At 45.9% G+C, this 16,465-nt stretch overlaps 1 protein-coding gene across 2 annotated transcripts in view; it reads left to right on the top strand.

Annotated features, from left to right (window-relative positions):
* The window catches only part of LOC117520634 (rab11 family-interacting protein 1-like), a 39,029-nt gene that overhangs the window by 6,420 nt on the left and 16,144 nt on the right, over positions 1 to 16,465 (top strand). For both annotated transcript variants that reach the window (XM_034181941.1, XM_034181940.1), the window contains exon 2: positions 15,397 to 15,926. In XM_034181941.1, coding sequence (XP_034037832.1) covers positions 15,397 to 15,926 — 530 coding nt within the window. The remainder of the gene's footprint in view (positions 1 to 15,396; positions 15,927 to 16,465) is intronic.

Raw genomic sequence — 16,465 nt, 5'->3', positions numbered from 1 at the left:
TCAATTAGTGATGAGTAGTAAGATGTCCTAGCTTTACGGAGGGCTTTTTTATAGAGCAACAGACTCTTTTTCCAGGCTAAGTGAAGATCTTCTAAATTAGTGAGACGCCATTTCCTCTCCAACTTACGGGTTATCTGCTTTAAAGCTGCGAGTTTTGTGAGTTATACCACGGAGTCAGGCACTTCTGATTTAAGGATCTCTTTTTCAGAGGAGCTACAGCATCCAAAGTTGTCCTCAATGAGGATATAAAACTATTGATGAGATAATGTATCTCACTCACAGAGTTTAGGTAGCTACTCTGCCCTGTGTTGGTATATGGCATTGGAGAACATAAAGAAGGAATCATATCCTTAAACCTAGTTACAGCGCTTTCTGAAAGACCTCTACTGTAATGAAACTTATTCCCCACTGCTGGGTAGTCCATCAGAGTAAATGTAAATGTTATTAAGAAATGATCAGACAGAAGGGGGTTTTCAGGGAATACTGTTAAGTCTTCAATTTCCATACCATAAGTCAGAACAAGATGTAAGGTATGATTAAAGTGGTGGGTGGACTCATTTACATTTTGAGCAAAGCCATTCGAGTCTAACAATAGATTAAATGCAGTGTTGCGGCTGTCATTCTCAGCATCTGTGTGGATGTTAAAATCGCCCACTATAATTATCTTATCTGAGCTAAGCACTAAGTCAGACAAAAGGTCCGAAAATTCACAGAGAAACTCACAGTAACGACCAGGTGGACGATAGATAACAACAAATAAAACTGTTTTTTTGGACTTCCAATTTGGATGGACAAGACTAAGAGTCAAGCTTTCAAATGAATTAAAGCTCTGTCTGGGTTTTTGATTAATTAATAAGCTGGAGTGGAAGATTGCTGCTAATCCTCCGCCTCGGCCCGTGCTACGAGCGTGCTGGCAGTTAGTGTGACTTGGGGGTGTTGAGTCATTTAAACTAACATATTCATCCTGCTGTAACCAGGTTTCTGTAAGGCAGAATAAATCAATATGTTGATCAATTATTATATCATTTACTAACAGGGACTTAGAAGAGAGAGATATAATGTTTAATAGACCACATTTAACTGTTTTAGTCTGTGGTGCAGTTGAAGGTGCTATATTATTTTTTCTTTTTGAATTTTTATGCTTAAATAGATTTTTGCTGGTTATTGGTGATCTGGGAGCAGGCACCGTCTCTACGGGGATGGGGTAATGAGGGGATGGCAGGGGGAGAGAAGCTGCAGAGAGGTGTGTAAGACTACAACTCTGCTTCCTGGTCCCAACCTTGGATAGTCACAGTTTGGAGGATTTAAGAAAATTGGCCAGATTTCTAGAAATGAGAGCTGCTCCATCCAAAGTGGGATGGATGCCGTCTCTCCTAACAAGACCAGGTTTTCCCCAGAAGCTTTGCCAATTATCTATGAAGCCCACCTCATTTTTTGGACACCACTCAGACAGCCAGCAATTCAGGGAGAACATGCGGCTAAACTTGTCACTCCCGGTCCGATTGGGGAGGGGCCCAGAGAAAACTACAGAGTCCGACATTGTTTTTGCAAAGTTACACACTGATTCAATGTTAATTTTAGTGACCTCCGATTGGCGTAACCGGGTGTCATTACTGCCGAAGTGAATTACAATCTTACCAAATTTACGCTTAGCCTTAGCCAGCAGTTTCAAATTTCCTTCAATGTCGCCTGCTCTGGCCCCCGGAAGACAATTGACCATGGTTGCTGGTGTCGCTAACTTCATATTTCTCAAAACAGAGTCGCCAATAATCAGAGTTTGTTCCTCGGCGGGTGTGTCGCCGAGTGGGGAAAAATGGTTAGAGATGTGAACGGGTTGGCGGTGTACACGGGGCTTCTTTTTAGGACTACGCTTCCTCCTCACAGTCACCCAGTCGGCCTGCTTTCCTGGCTGCTCGGGATCGGCCGGAGGGGAACTAACGGCGGCTAAGCTACCTTAGTCCGCACTGACTACAGGGGCCTGGCTAGCTGTAAGATTTTCCAAGGTGCGGAGCCGAGTCTCCAATTCGCCCAGCCTGGCCTCCAAAGCTACGAATAAGCTACACTTATTACAAGTACCATTACTGCTAAAGGAGGCCGCGGAATAACTAAACATTTCACACCCAGAGCAGAAAAGTGCGGGAGAGACAGGAGAAGCCGCCATGCTAAACCGGCTAAGAGCTAGTAGCTGCACTAAGCTAGCGGATTCCTAAAAACACACAAAGTGAATAATGTGTAAATAATTTAGAGGTGATTCAGCAGAGGGAGTGCTTTAGTTAATGCACGTGAAGATTACACTGTGAAACAAATCGTTATCTAGTTAACTAGATCAATCTAACTGCGCAGATTAAACAGCTAACAGATACAGCAAAACACTGCTGTGTGTTGTGTGGGCCGCCAGAAGAGGGGGTACTGCTGGCCCACCACCAGAGGGCGCCCTGCCTGAAATGCGGGCTTCAGGTACGAGAGGGCGCTGCCGCCACGGACACAACCGGGAGTGACAGCTGTCACACATCAACTCATGACAGCTGTCACCCATCTTCATTTCATCACTCCATAAAAGCCGGACGTCATCTCCACCTCGCTGCCGAGATATCATCTACCTGTGAAGGTACTTTTCTCTGCTGACCTAAATCATTGAATAATAACCTGAACTTCTTTGCAGCCGTATTCCTGTGGCGTTTCATTATCTGTGGATTGGCGTTTGGTGTGAACAGCGACGGCTTCGCTTCACACCCAAACCAGAAAAGTGGTTAGACAGGAGCTGCACGAGTGTGTGATTAGAGGTGGAGGTGACTTTCCACCTTCTGACTGTTTTTGTTACTGGGTGTGCACACACCCACATCTCACTGTTTGTGCTCCTCGCCAGCAGTACCAGATCCGACAGTCAGGTACGGTGATCACCTGGGAATTCGGGACTTGGCGGCTCCAGTATTCTCCGGGTTCTGTGGCGGTGGAAATCGTGTGGTTCCGGCTCTTCTCAGGACAGACGTCTTCTATCCTCGAGCCTGCCCACACGTCACCTTGGTGTATTGACTGCTATCAGATTCTGTGATTGTCTGTATAATCGTTGTGCACATTCACAACATTAAATTGTTACCTTTTGGCTCATCTATTGACCGTTCATTTGCGCCCCCTGTTGTGGGTCTGTGTCACTACACATTCCCCAACAGGATATCTCGGCCAACGTCATGGATCCCGAGGGGCGTCAACCATCTGTTGGACAACCAATGGAAGAGCAGGGTGCACAGGAGTCGGCTGGAGGCGTGATTGGTGAGTTGCAGCATATCGTCACCGCCTTTACCGCTGGGATGGACCTGATGACCGAGCAAAACATCATCCTTAATCGCAGGATGGAGGCTCTCACCGTGCAGGTGGAAGCGCGCGCTCAGGGCGCTGCTGCAGCTCCTCCTCCTGCCGACCCGGTGCCGAATACAGACATTCCACTGGTCATTCAACGACCCCCCCCACCATCTCCTGAAGCATACATAAGCCCCCCAGAGCCGTACGGAGGTTGTGTGGAGACGTGCACGGACTTTCTTATGCAGTGTTCGCTCGTCTTTGCACAGCGTCCCGTGATGTACGCATCTGACGCCAGTAAGGTGGTTTACGTGATTAATTTGCTTCGAGGTGAGGCACGCGCTTGGGCTACAGCGTTTTGGGAACAAAGTTCACGGCTCCTTGCCTCTTATACTGGGTTTGTGAGGGAGCTCAGAACTGTTTTTGATCACCCTAACAGAGGCGAAACCGCGTCTACCGTGCTGCTTTCAATGAGACATGGGCGCCGGAGGGCAGCCGAATATGCAGTCGACTTCCGCATCACGGCTGCAAGATCCGGCTGGAATATGACTGCGCTCCTCGCCGCCTTCATAAACGGACTGTCGTCGGTCCTGAAGGAGCACCTGGTGGCTAAGGAGGAACCGCGGGATTTGGCTGAGCTTATCGATTTGGTTATACGATTGGACAGTTGGTTAGAAGAACGCCGACGGGAGCGAGGCGAAGGGCGTGGTCAGGCACAATCCGTCCCTCTTCCTCCCGGGTCCGAAAGAGAGCCGTCTTCCCCACGCTCCACAGCCACAGCGCTCCGTGTGGCTACAGCTCCCCCTGCTGACGATGCTAGGGACACGAGCAAGGCCACATTCAGACAGAGGAGGCTGGTCCGCAGGGAGTGCTTTGTCTGCGGCTCGAGTGAGCATCAGCAGAGAGTCTGCCCCAAACGGTCAAAACACAAACGCCCGCCCTTAGAGACTGGGCTGAGGGGGGGTCAAAACATTCACGTGGGTCATACACATCTTTCAACACGACTCCCAGTTACAATCCTGAGCGGGGATTTAACCCTTCAAGCCCCAGCACTGGTGAACACGGGGTCAGAAGGGAATCTGCTGGATAGCAGATGGGTAGGGCTCCCTCTGGTGGCGCTTTCTTCGCCAGTGAAGGTGCGAGCACTAGATGGCACTCTTCTCCCTTTTATCACACACAAGACACTACCTGTAACCCTGGTAGTGTCTGGGAATCACCGGGAGGAGATTGAGTTTTTTGTAACTCCTTCTACCTCCCGCGTGATTTTGGGCTTCCCATGGATGATTAAACACAATCCCCGGATTGATTGGCCATCTGGGGTTGTGGCTCAGTGGAGCGAAACCTGCCACCGGAATTGTTTAGGATCCTCGGTTCCTCCCGGTGTAAATGCTAATGAGGAGGTTAAAGTCCCTCCCAATCTGACGGCGGTGCCGGTTGAGTACCACGATCTTGCTGACGTCTTCAGCAAGGATCTGGCGCTCACCCTTCCCCCGCACCGTCCGTACGATTGTGCCATTGATTTGGTCCCGGGTGTTGAGTTCCCGTCCAGCAGGCTATACAATCTCTCACGTCCTGAGCGCGAGTCAATGGAGACCTACATCCGGGACTCATTAGCTGCCGGGTTGATCCGGAATTCCACCTCCCCGATGGGTGCAGGTTTCTTTTTTGTGGGTAAGAAGGACGGCGGACTCCGTCCATGCATTGATTACTGAGGGCTGAACGACATAACGGTTCGTAATTGATACCCTTTACCCCTGTTGGATTCAGTGTTCACGCCCCTGCATGGAGCCCAAATTTTCACCAAACTGGACCTTAGGAATGAGTACCACCTGGTTCGGATCCGGAAGGGAGACGAATGGAAGACGGCATTCAACACCCCATTAGGTCATTTTGAGTACCTGGTCATGCCGTTCGGCCTCACTAACGCCCCCGCGACGTTCCAAGCATTGATAAACGACGTCTTGCGGGACTTCCTGCACCGATTCGTCTTCGTATATCTGGATGACATACTCATCTTTTCCCCGGACCCTGAGACTCATGTCCAGCATGTACGTCAGGTCCTGCAGCGGTTGTTGGAGAACCGGCTGTTTGTGAAGGGTGAGAAGTGTGAGTTTCACCGCACCTCTTTGTCCTTCCTGGGGTTCATCATCTCCTCCAACTCCGTCGCCCCTGATCCGGCCAAGGTTGCGGCGGTGAGAGATTGGCCCCAACCAACAAGCCGTAGGAAGCTGCAACAGTTCCTCGGCTTTGCAAATTTCTACAGGAGGTTCATTAAGGGCTACAGTCAGGTAGTTAGCCCCCTGACCTCTCCAAAAGTCCCCTTCACCTGGTCGGATCGGTGCGAAGCCGCGTTCAAGGAGTTGAAACGCCGGTTCTTGTCTGCACCAGTTCTGGTGCAGCCCGACCCTAGCCGCAAGTTCGTGGTTGAAGTGGACGCCTCTGACTCAGGGATAGGAGCCGTGCTATCCCAGAGCAGAGAGACCGATAAGGTTCTTCACCCGTGTGCCTACTTTTCTCGCAGGTTGACCCCAGCTGAACGGAACTATGACGTCGGCAATCGAGAACTCCTTGCGGTGAAAGAGGCTCTTGAGGAGTGGAGACACCTGTTGGAGGGAGCGTCTGTGCCATTCACGGTTTTCACTGACCATCAGAACCTGGAGTATATCAGGACCGCCAAGCGGCTGAACCCCAGGCAAGCCCGCTGGTCACTGTTCTTCGGGCGTTTTGACTTCCGAATCACCTACCGCCCCGGGACCAAGAACCAGAGATCGGATGCCTTGTCCCAGGTGCATGAAGATGAGGTCAAGACTGAGCTGTCGGATCCACCGGAGCCCATCATTCCGGAGTCCACTATCGTGGCCACCCTCACCTGGGACGTGGAGAAGACCGTCCGGGAGGCCCTGGCACGGAGCCCGGACCCCGGAACTGGACCAAAGAACCATTTATACGTCCCACCAGAGGCCAGAGCTGCAGTCTTGGACTTCTGTCACGGGTCCAAGCTCTCCTGTCATCCAGGGGTGCGTAGGACCGTGGCAGTTGTCCGGCAGCGCTTCTGGTGGGCGTCTATGGAGGCTGACGTCCGGGAGTATGTCCAGGCCTGCACCACCTGTGCCAGGGGCAAGGCAGACCACTCCAAGACACAAGGACTTCTGCAACCTCTTCCGGTGCCTCGTCGCCCCTGGTCTCACATTGGCCTGGACTTTGTCACGGGCCTCCCGCCGTCCCAGGGCATGATGACCATCTTCACGATAGTGGACCGTTTCTCCAAGGCGGCCCACTTCGTGGCCCTCCCGAAGCTCCCTACGGCCCAGGAGACAGCAGACCTCCTGGTCCACCACGTCGTACGTCTGCATGGGATACCAACTGACATTGTCTCGGACCGTGGTCCTCAGTTCTCCTCACAGGTTTGGAGGAGTTTCTGCAGAGAACTGGGGGCCAACGTGAGCCTCTCGTCCGGGTATCACCCTCAGACAAATGGACAGGCAGAGCGGTCCAACCAAGAACTTGAACAGGCCCTCCGCTGTGTTACATCCGCGCACCCGTCGGCCTGGAGTCACCATCTGGCCTGGATCGAGTACGCCCATAACAGCCAGGTGTCCTCTGCCACTGGCCTCTCCCCGTTTGAGGTGTGTCTGGGGTACCAGCCCCCATTGTTCCCCGTGGTGGAGGGAGAGGTCGGTGTGCCCTCGGTCCAGGCCCACCTGCGAAGATGCGTCGGGTGTGGCGCACCGCCCGTTCTGCCTTGTTGAAGGCCCGGACGAGGGCTAAGGCCCATGCAGACCGCCGGCGTTCCCTGGCCCCTGCTTACCAGCCCGGGCAGGAGGTATGGCTTTCAACGAAGGACATCCCCTTACAAGTGGACTCCCCAAAGTTGAAGGAACGATACATCGGGCCGTTTAGGATCCTTAAAGTGCTCAGCCCGGCCGCAGTGAAGCTACAGCTGCCGGCTTCACTGCGGATCCACCCGGTCTTTCATGTCTCCCTCATCAAGCCATACCACACCTCAACCCTCTGCACTTCTGGACCGGTGCCGCCTCCTGCCCAGATCATCGATGGGGAGCCTGCATGGACGGTTTGCAGGCTCCTGGATGTCCGTTGGAAGGGCAGGAGGCGCCCGTTGAGGGGGGGGGGTCCTGTTATGTGGGCCGCCAGAAGAGGGGGTACTGCTGGCCCACCACCAGAGGGCGCCCTGCCTGAAGTGCGGGCTTCAGGCACGGACACAACCGGGAGTGACAGCTGTCACACATCAACTCATGACAGCTGTCACCCATCTTCATTTCACCACTCCATAAAAGCCGGACGTCATCTCCACCTCGCTGCCGAGATATCATCTACCTGTGAAGGTACTTTTCTCTGCTGACCTAAATCATTGAATAATAACCTGAACTTCTTTGCAGCCGTATTCCTGTGGCTTTTCATTATCTGTGGATTGGCGTTTGGTGTGAACAGCGACGGCTTCGCTTCACACCCAAACCAGATAAGTGGTTAGACAGGAGCTGCACGAGTGTGTGATTAGAGGTGGAGGTGACTTTCCACCTTCTGACTGTTTTTGTTACTGGGTGTGCACACACCCACATCTCACTGTTTGTGCTCCTCGCCAGCAGTACCAGATCCGACAGTCGGGGACGGTGATCACCTGGGAATTCGGGACTTGGCGGCTCCAGTATTCTCCGGGTTCTGTGGCGGTGGAAATCGTGTGGTTCCGGCTCTTCTCAGGACAGACGTCTTCTATCCTCGAGCCTGCCCACACGTCACCTTCGTGTATTGACTGCTATCAGATTCTGTGATTGTCTGTATAATCGTTGTGTACATTCACAACATTAAATTGTTACCTTTTGGCTCATCTATTGACTGTTCATTTGCGCCCCCTGTTGTGGGTCCGTGTCACTACACTTTCCCCAACACTGTGCTCCGGAACAGGAAATGATACAATACCGCAGTGAGAGCCAACCACCAGCAGAGAGTATTAGATATGTTTAAGGAAGTATTCCAATCAAACTCTTTCCCTCCCTCAATGAATACAGCTATGATTACTCTTTTAAAAAAGCAGGTAAACCCCCAAATAAGTGTGGAAATTTAAGACCTATAAGCTTATTAAATTCTGATATAAAAATAATTACTAAAGTTTCCACAATGTGAGGAGATTACTGAATATACTTCACTATAACAAAGATGCAGCAGATACTGCTCTTCTATCTATTGATGCTGAAAAGGCATTCGATAGAGTGGAGTGGGTGTATCTTTTTCAAGTGCTGCAAAAATTTGGATGTGGGGATAATTTTGTAAAGTGGATCAAATTATTGTATAAAAATCCTTCTGCTGAAATAATTAGTAATAGGAATATTTCTAAACCAATAATGATCAGCAGAGGCTGTAGACAGGGGTGTCCACTTTCACCCCTGCTGTTCATTCTTGCAATTGAACCACTGGCAATTGCAATAAGATCACACACTCAAGTTGCTGGGATTTCATTGGGACCAATAGAACATAAAATCTCTTTATTCGCCGACGATGTTATCGTTTTTTTTTTTTTTTGGTAAAGTTGCAACAATCAATACCAATCCTTTTGGAAATAATTATGTCATTTAGTAATATTTCAGGTTATAAAATTAACCGAAACAAGTCTTCTATACTGTTACTGAATGCTTATGAGAGAGCCAACCCACTTCCAGAAGTATTACAATTTAATGTAACAACGCAGTTTGAGTATTTAGGAATACAAATTTTACCAGACCTAAAACATTTAGTTGAGACTAATTACAATCTTGTATTGACTGATGTAAATAAGTCAATTGAGAGATGGATGCCGTTAATAACATCTTTGATTGGAAGAATTAATGTGCTGAAAATGAATATACTCCCTAAGCTACTTTATTTATTTCAAAATCTTCCTCTACCACCTCCTCCTGACCTCTTTTCACAAATTTAAAAAATTATAATAAGGTTTATATGGAATAACAGAAAGTCCAGACTGCGTTTGTCCTTGCTATATCTTCCCTATGACCGTGGAGGCTTGAAATGCCCAAATTTTCAGTTGTATTATTGGGCCACACAGTTGAGGTGTATGATGTTCTACTACACAAACCATCACCCACATTGGGTAGATATGGAAAGTCAAGGATTAAATCTGACACTCCCCTCTTACTTATATTCAAATACAATGACACAACTATTAAAACAAATAAAAAAAAAATCCAATTCTTCGAAACACAGTTAAAGTGTGGCGAGATGTACAAATGTTTGTGAGAGAATCAACCAATTTATCTCAATTTAGTCCAATATGGGGCAATCAACTATTTATACCAGGCAGAGCAGACTCAACATTTAAATCATGGAAGGACAAAGGACTTGCAACAATTCAAGATCTCTACAAGCCAAAATCTGATACATTAATGAGCTTCATGGAACTACAATATAGATTTCATATAAGTAATAAACATTTCTTTAAATATCTCCAGCTCAGAAGCTTCATAAGATCAAGTCAAGAAAATGCAACAACCAAACCTATCAAATCCGTTTTGGAAGAAACAATAGTAAAAGACAGTCAGAAAAAATGATTAATATCTAAATTGTACACTTTGCTAATTTCTGAAGCAGATGAAAGTTCACGTGGTAGACTTGATGCTTGGAGGGAAGATCTGTCTCTACAGATATCTGAGGAAGACTGGCAATCCGCATGTGTTTTAGCACAAACCCGATCTATCAATATACGGCTGCGACTAATTCAATACAAATGGTTAATGCGAATCTATATCACGCCAGTAGATCTTAACGGGTACAGCAAAAATATTTCTGATGTGTGCTCAAAATGTGCAGACCATAGAGGAACGTTAGTCCATTACATGTGGCATTGTAGTCATATTGCACTGTTCTGGGGTGAGATAAGAGATGTCCTGGGAAAAATAATTTCTAAGCAAATAATATTAGATCCCAAATTATTTTTAATGGGTGTATATCCAGAAAAACACAAATACACTAAAAATGAACGGATATTTATAGACTTAAGTGTTTTGATTGCTAAAAAAATGCATATCACTGCTTTGGAAAAGAACTCATAGACCAACTGTCACTCAGTGGATACGACAGATGCTTTCAACCCTTCCCTTAGAAAAAATTTTATACACTCTCAAGGGCAAACAGGAGATTTTTGAAAATGTTTGGAATCCTTTCATATTGTATGTTAAAGATTTAAAACTACTGGAGGATGATTCAAAGGACTAAAAGAGACTGTAACCCTGGGATGTATAAAGTTTTGCAAAATTGTTTTGTTAAAACACATTATTGTCAGTAAATGCAATAGATTGCATAGACTTGATATATGCACCATGTTCGTTGTTTGTTTTGTGATTGTTAAAGTATGTACAAAAAAGTCCCTTCAGCTGCTCCCTTGTTTGCACTCGGGGTCGCCACAGCAAATCCAAGGTGGATCTGCATGTTGATTTGGCACAGGTTTTACGCTGGATGCCCTTCCTGACGCAACTCCACATTACTTGGAGAAATGTGGAAAATATTAATAAAAATATTTTGGCAAAAAAAAACGGCCCACGGCGGCGGAGGGCGCACCGCGCCCCGAGCGGCCATCAACAGGCTGGAACGAGCAGATCACTTCCAAATTTAAGGCTCTGTTGATGCAGGACGTCGTGTGACTAGCAGAGAAGTTTCAGAAGAGGTCGGGATCAGCACTTTATCGGCACATTCCACTGTTGGAGATTTTGTAATGAAAGACGTGCGGACAGATTCGCGCGTCGGGACGCAGCCGCTCACAGCCGCTGGACAAACAACACCTCCGTGTTGGAAGTCTCACAGGACAAGTTGGAACATGCCCAGCTGTTAAACAATTTCTCGGATACTCACTCGACTGAAAAGCCACCGAAAGCCGTCTGAATCTTCTGAATGGTTTCCAACACAGAGGTGTTGCTTTTGTTGCGCGCAATTAGCGGCTCTGTGCCGACGTGTGAAATCCTCCACACGTCTTTCATTACAAAATCTCCTGTAACAGTGGAATGTGCCGCAAAAGTGCTATGTCCAGCTCTCCTGCCATTTCTGTGGTAGTCACACGATGTCCCGGAACAACACAGCGTTCAGTTTAGAAATGATCTGGTCGTTCCAGCCTGTCGATGGCCGCTCGGTGCGCCGCTCTGGGCCGTCTTTAAAAAGGTTTTAACACTCCTTAATCCGTGTGACACCGACAGAATCTTCACCGAAATCCATCTGAATCTTTCGAATGGTTTCCAACTGGCTGTCTCTAACCGTTTCTGAAAAAAATTCATGGAGCAAAGTGGCAGTCTCTCAGCCATTTCCCTGACAATAAAAATCCGACGAGGGAGGTGGACCAGTGCTCACTCAAAGCCTGCCCACAGGCGAATGACGCAACCGACAGGCGTGAAAAAACTCACGCATGCGCACGAATGTTCAAGCTTGTCTGATGCAAGCGCACATGATTCAAATCTATATAGTTTTTGAAAAAAATAAAAAGGTCAGATAGTTTTCTCACAGACCTCGTATTTATTTATTCAGCAGCACAGTGCTTATTTTTATACAAGATGAATGTCAAATGATCTCAGTTTTTAATTTGAATAATCTGTAATCTCATATGAATAAAATTCAGTGCTTAGTCAGTTAAAGCAGTACAGCCTTTCAGATTTCACAAAATTACCCAAATTTATTTTCTACCGAAATCCAAGCATTATGATGTTGCTTTACTTTTTGTAAAATGTTGCAAAATTACAGCTCATTTTAATAAAGAGAACATATGTATCTGGAGTGAATTCCATGGCAAATATTGTTTTTTCTTTCTAACTCCACCATGCACACGAACTGCGGGAAGAAGCGCGTTTGTGCATGCTTGAGGTTTTGAGATTACCTGTGATCTGACCCACTTGCTTGATACATGTTTCTTGGTCATGCACGCTAACATCCGTAAGATATCTTATAAATCACTTCAGAGGTGTTATCTGGTTTCAAAAACAGTATCTTTAGATTTAGAAGTGTTTATTTCTCGCGACAGAATGTATGAGAAACACATTAGATTAATATACAACCCCTGGCAAAAATTATGGAATCACCGGCCTCGGAGGATGTTCATTCAGTTGTTTAATTTTGTAGAAAAAAGCAGATCACAGACATGACACAAAACTAAAGTCATTTCAAATGGCAACTTTCTGGCTTTAAGAAACACTATAAGAAATCAGGAAAACAATTGTGTCAGTCAGTAACGGTTACTTTTTTAGACCAAGCAGAGGGGAAAAAAAAATATGGAATCACTCAATTCTAAGGAAAAAATTATGGACTCATGAAAAACAAAAGAACGCTCCAACACATCACTAATATTTTGTTGCACCACCTCTGGCTTTTATAACAGCTTGCAGTCTCTGAGGCATGGACTTAATGAGTGACAAACAGTACTCTTCATCAATCTGGCTCCAACTTTCTCTGATTGCTGTTGCCAGATCAGCTTTGCAGGTTGGAGCCTTGTCATGGACCATTTTCTTCAACTTCCACCAAAGATTTTCAATTGGATTAAGATCCGGACTATTTGCAGGCCATGACATTGACCCTATGTGTCTTTTTGCAAGGAATGTTTTCACAGTTTTCGCTCTATGGCAAGATGCATTATCATCTTGAAAAATGATTTCATCATCCCCAAACATCCTTTCAATTGATGGGATAAGAAAAGCGTCCAAAATATCAATGTAACTTGTGCATTTATTGATGATGTAATGACAGCCATCTCCCCAGTGCCTTTACCTGACATGCAGCCCCATATCATCAATGACTGTGGAAATTTACATGTTCTCTTCAGGCAGTCATCTTTATAAATCTCACTGGAACGGCACCAAACAAAAGTTCCAGCATCATCACCTTGCCCAATGCAGATTCGAGATTCATCACTGAATATGACTTTCATCCAGTCATCCACAGTCCACGATTGCTTTTCCTTAGCCCATTGTAACCTTGTTTTTTTCTGTTTAGGTGTTAATGATGGCTTTCGTTTAGCTTTTCTGTATGTAAATCCCATTTCCTTTAGGCGGTTTCTTACAGTTCGGTCACAGACGTTGACTCCAGTTTCCTCCAGTTTGTTCCTCATTTGTTTTGTTGTGCATTTTCGATTTTTGAGACATATTGCTTTAAGTTTTCTGTCTTGACGCTTTGATGTCTTCCTTGGTCTACCAGTATGTTTGCCTTTAACAACCTTCCCATGTTGTTTGTATTTGGTCCAGAGTTTAGACACAGCTGACTGTGAACAACTAACATCTTTTGCAACATTGCGTGATGATTTACCCTCTTTTAAGAGTTTGATAATCCTCTCCTTTGTTTCAATTGACATCTCTCGTGTTGGAGCCATGATTCATGTCAGTCCACTTGGTGCAACAGCTCTCCAAGGTGTGATCACTCCTTTTTAGATGCAGACTAACAAGGAGATCTGATTTGATGCAGGTGTTAGTTTTGGGGATGAAAATTTACAGGGTGATTCCATAATTTATTCCTCAGAATTGAGTGAGTCCATATTTTTTTCCCTCTGCTTGGTCTAAAAAAGTAACCGTTACTGACTGCCACAATTTTTTTCTTGATTTCTTATAGTGTTTCTTAAAACCAGAAAGTTGCCATTTGAAATGACTTTAGTTTTGTGTCATGTCTGTGATCTGCTTTTTTCTACAAAATTAAACAACTGAATGAACATCCTCTGAGGCCGGTGATTCCATAAGTATTGCCAGGGGTTGTAGAAATAAGATTTTTCTGAGCATTTTCTGCCATCTGGGTTTATTTTGTTTGAGTGAGCAGCCAGCTGACATCACACTGCCTTTCTTTACTGTGATTGGTTGATTGGCTATGCCCTTCTGGCATCCTCGTGCAGATTGAGGGAAGCACCCATGTGATCTACAACATCGCTATCAAATGTAGGTAATAGCGCCTGATCGCTTGCATTTCTACCCACCAGGGGTTGAAATTGTAAATCCTTTCCAGAGAGAAAGAAATGTGATCACATTAGTAACATCATATTGTGACTCACTTTTTAAATGCTAAGGAATACAATCGTGGTGCCAAAGAAAATGCTTTTTTGTTACTTAAACTTTAAAAACACCCAAAGGCCATACAGCTTTAATGACTTCTGCCCAATAACAGGGGAGGTGCAGAGCTTTATCTGAAGACAACCTTAAAAAGTGGATGGATTTCCTTTCAATTTTGAGTGTGTATTTGTCATCAACAGAGTAGTTGATTACTTTTTTGTTTTGTTTTTTTGGCGATTTGCACATGCTTGAAGAAAATGACCTTTTATTTATTCAGCATTGTCCCTTTATGAGTTCACAAATATCTGATGGGGTTAAAAAGCGGAATTTAAGCCTTTGGTGGTTGTCAGATGGGGAAGGTAAGTGCTCTGAGTGCCCTCCTGTTTGAAACGGTATTTAATTTTACATCTTTATACAGTCGTTATAAACTGATATATTGTGAAACTTTGAGCTGCTGTTGGGGAATAATGATAAATACTCCCTTTGAGTCTAATTGTGTCTTTTGTCTTATCACATTATGTGACGTCACACGTGATGTAACAGCAGTAATTTGGAAATCGTATTTGGACAAAAGCAAAAAGTAAAGCAGTGCAGCCCATGTGGTTTGAATTGTGGGCTCTCCACCCTGCCTATTAGTTCACCGAATTCCTGCTGCTGGTTTTGCTTCTGTAACATTTTCTCAGGGCCATCTGCAAAAGACTTTGGAGGCTTCAGGAGCAGTGGGAGATTTTTATTGCCTAGTTTTTTTTTTTATGGTGTCCATGCAACATACAGTACAAAGCACCTGGTGTATTTATTTGGGTGGACCTCCAGGAATGTGTGATTTTCTGCTTGGAGGCCATAAAAGAGTTTGTAGTCAGAGTGAACAGATTTTGAACACCATCCCCCCGAACAGTTTTTCTCATTATGTAATGTGTGGGAAGGATTGCCAAAATGAGGTTTGTGGGTTTTGTTTTTGCTTGGAATTGACAGATAACACATGCAAAGCCTGTTCTGCGCTTGTGTTGAAGCAGACTGCATTATACTTCAAGTGTCCTGATAATTGGCTGGAGTTGTGTAAAGCAGTTATTCTTTTTCTTTGCATCTGCAGATGGTTCAAGCTCAACTCCAAAGTGGGACGAAAGGAGAAGGAACGCGGCGAATTGCAGGTGACAGTTCAGTTCACTCGCAACAACATGACAGCCAGCATGTTTGACCTCACCATGAAAGATAAGCCGCGCTCTGCCTTTGGCAAGCTCAAAGACCGGGTCACAGGGAGGAAGAGGGGCGATGTGGAGTCTTCCTCAGCCATTGTCCCAGGCCGCTATGCAGCCTTGTCTGGGACCCTTGGACAGCCATTTGGAGGGGAAGTTGGAGGGGTCATGGAATCACGTGATGTGGAGATATCAGAGGAGAAGAGGAGTAAGATGAAAGACCTCTTCAAAGGAAGGCTACGCAAATCGTCTGATACCAGGTCATGCTCATCACTAGCTTCAGACAGTAGTATGTCTTCTATGGCCAGTGACAATCCTTTACCTCCTCCTACTCTGGACCTGCTTTCAGACCCTCCCAGCTCCCCCATCTACACCAGCAAAGTCAGAATGGACACCCACTATGGAGAAACAGATCTGGCTAAAAAAGGTAGGTGCTGAATACCCAACCTGGTCTCACGGCAAGTCGTGATTCAGCAGCACGAAATATACATTAATCTATTGGTTCGTGATATTGTGACGAAAAGTGCCTCATTTTTGTCACGGCAGCATAAATTCATTCTAATTCATTCTGTGATGGCTGCATGAAATTAAAAGTGAAGCGGGGGGGTCGGGTGATTATGGTTAGGGTGGGGGGAAAGAGTAAGATTAGGTTAAGGTTAGGGTTGGGGGTAGGAGTAGGGTTAGGAACAGTGAGTTAAAAAACCCCGTCACGAAAATTTGACTCATTTTGTCATGGGAGCACGAAAAAAACGTGAGACTGGGCTGGAATACCTCCTTCAAAGAGATTGAGTTTTCTGCAGTTGGCTAGTTAGGCGGGTAATTAAAACTACTTCAAGACTGTTAATTCAGTTTTCTAATGATGCATTGTTTACAATTGAATGAATCATATCAAATAAATTTTCTTACATCAACATACGATCTAGGGCAGCATGGTGGCCAAGCGGTTAGTGCAATTGTTTCCAAAGC

This window comes from Thalassophryne amazonica, chromosome 11 (genome assembly GCF_902500255.1).
Source record: "Thalassophryne amazonica chromosome 11, fThaAma1.1, whole genome shotgun sequence".
Taxonomy (NCBI): Eukaryota; Metazoa; Chordata; class Actinopteri; order Batrachoidiformes; family Batrachoididae; genus Thalassophryne; species Thalassophryne amazonica.
The sequence above is the reverse complement of the archived record's forward strand: the minus strand, read 5'-3'. Positions and strand labels throughout refer to the sequence as shown.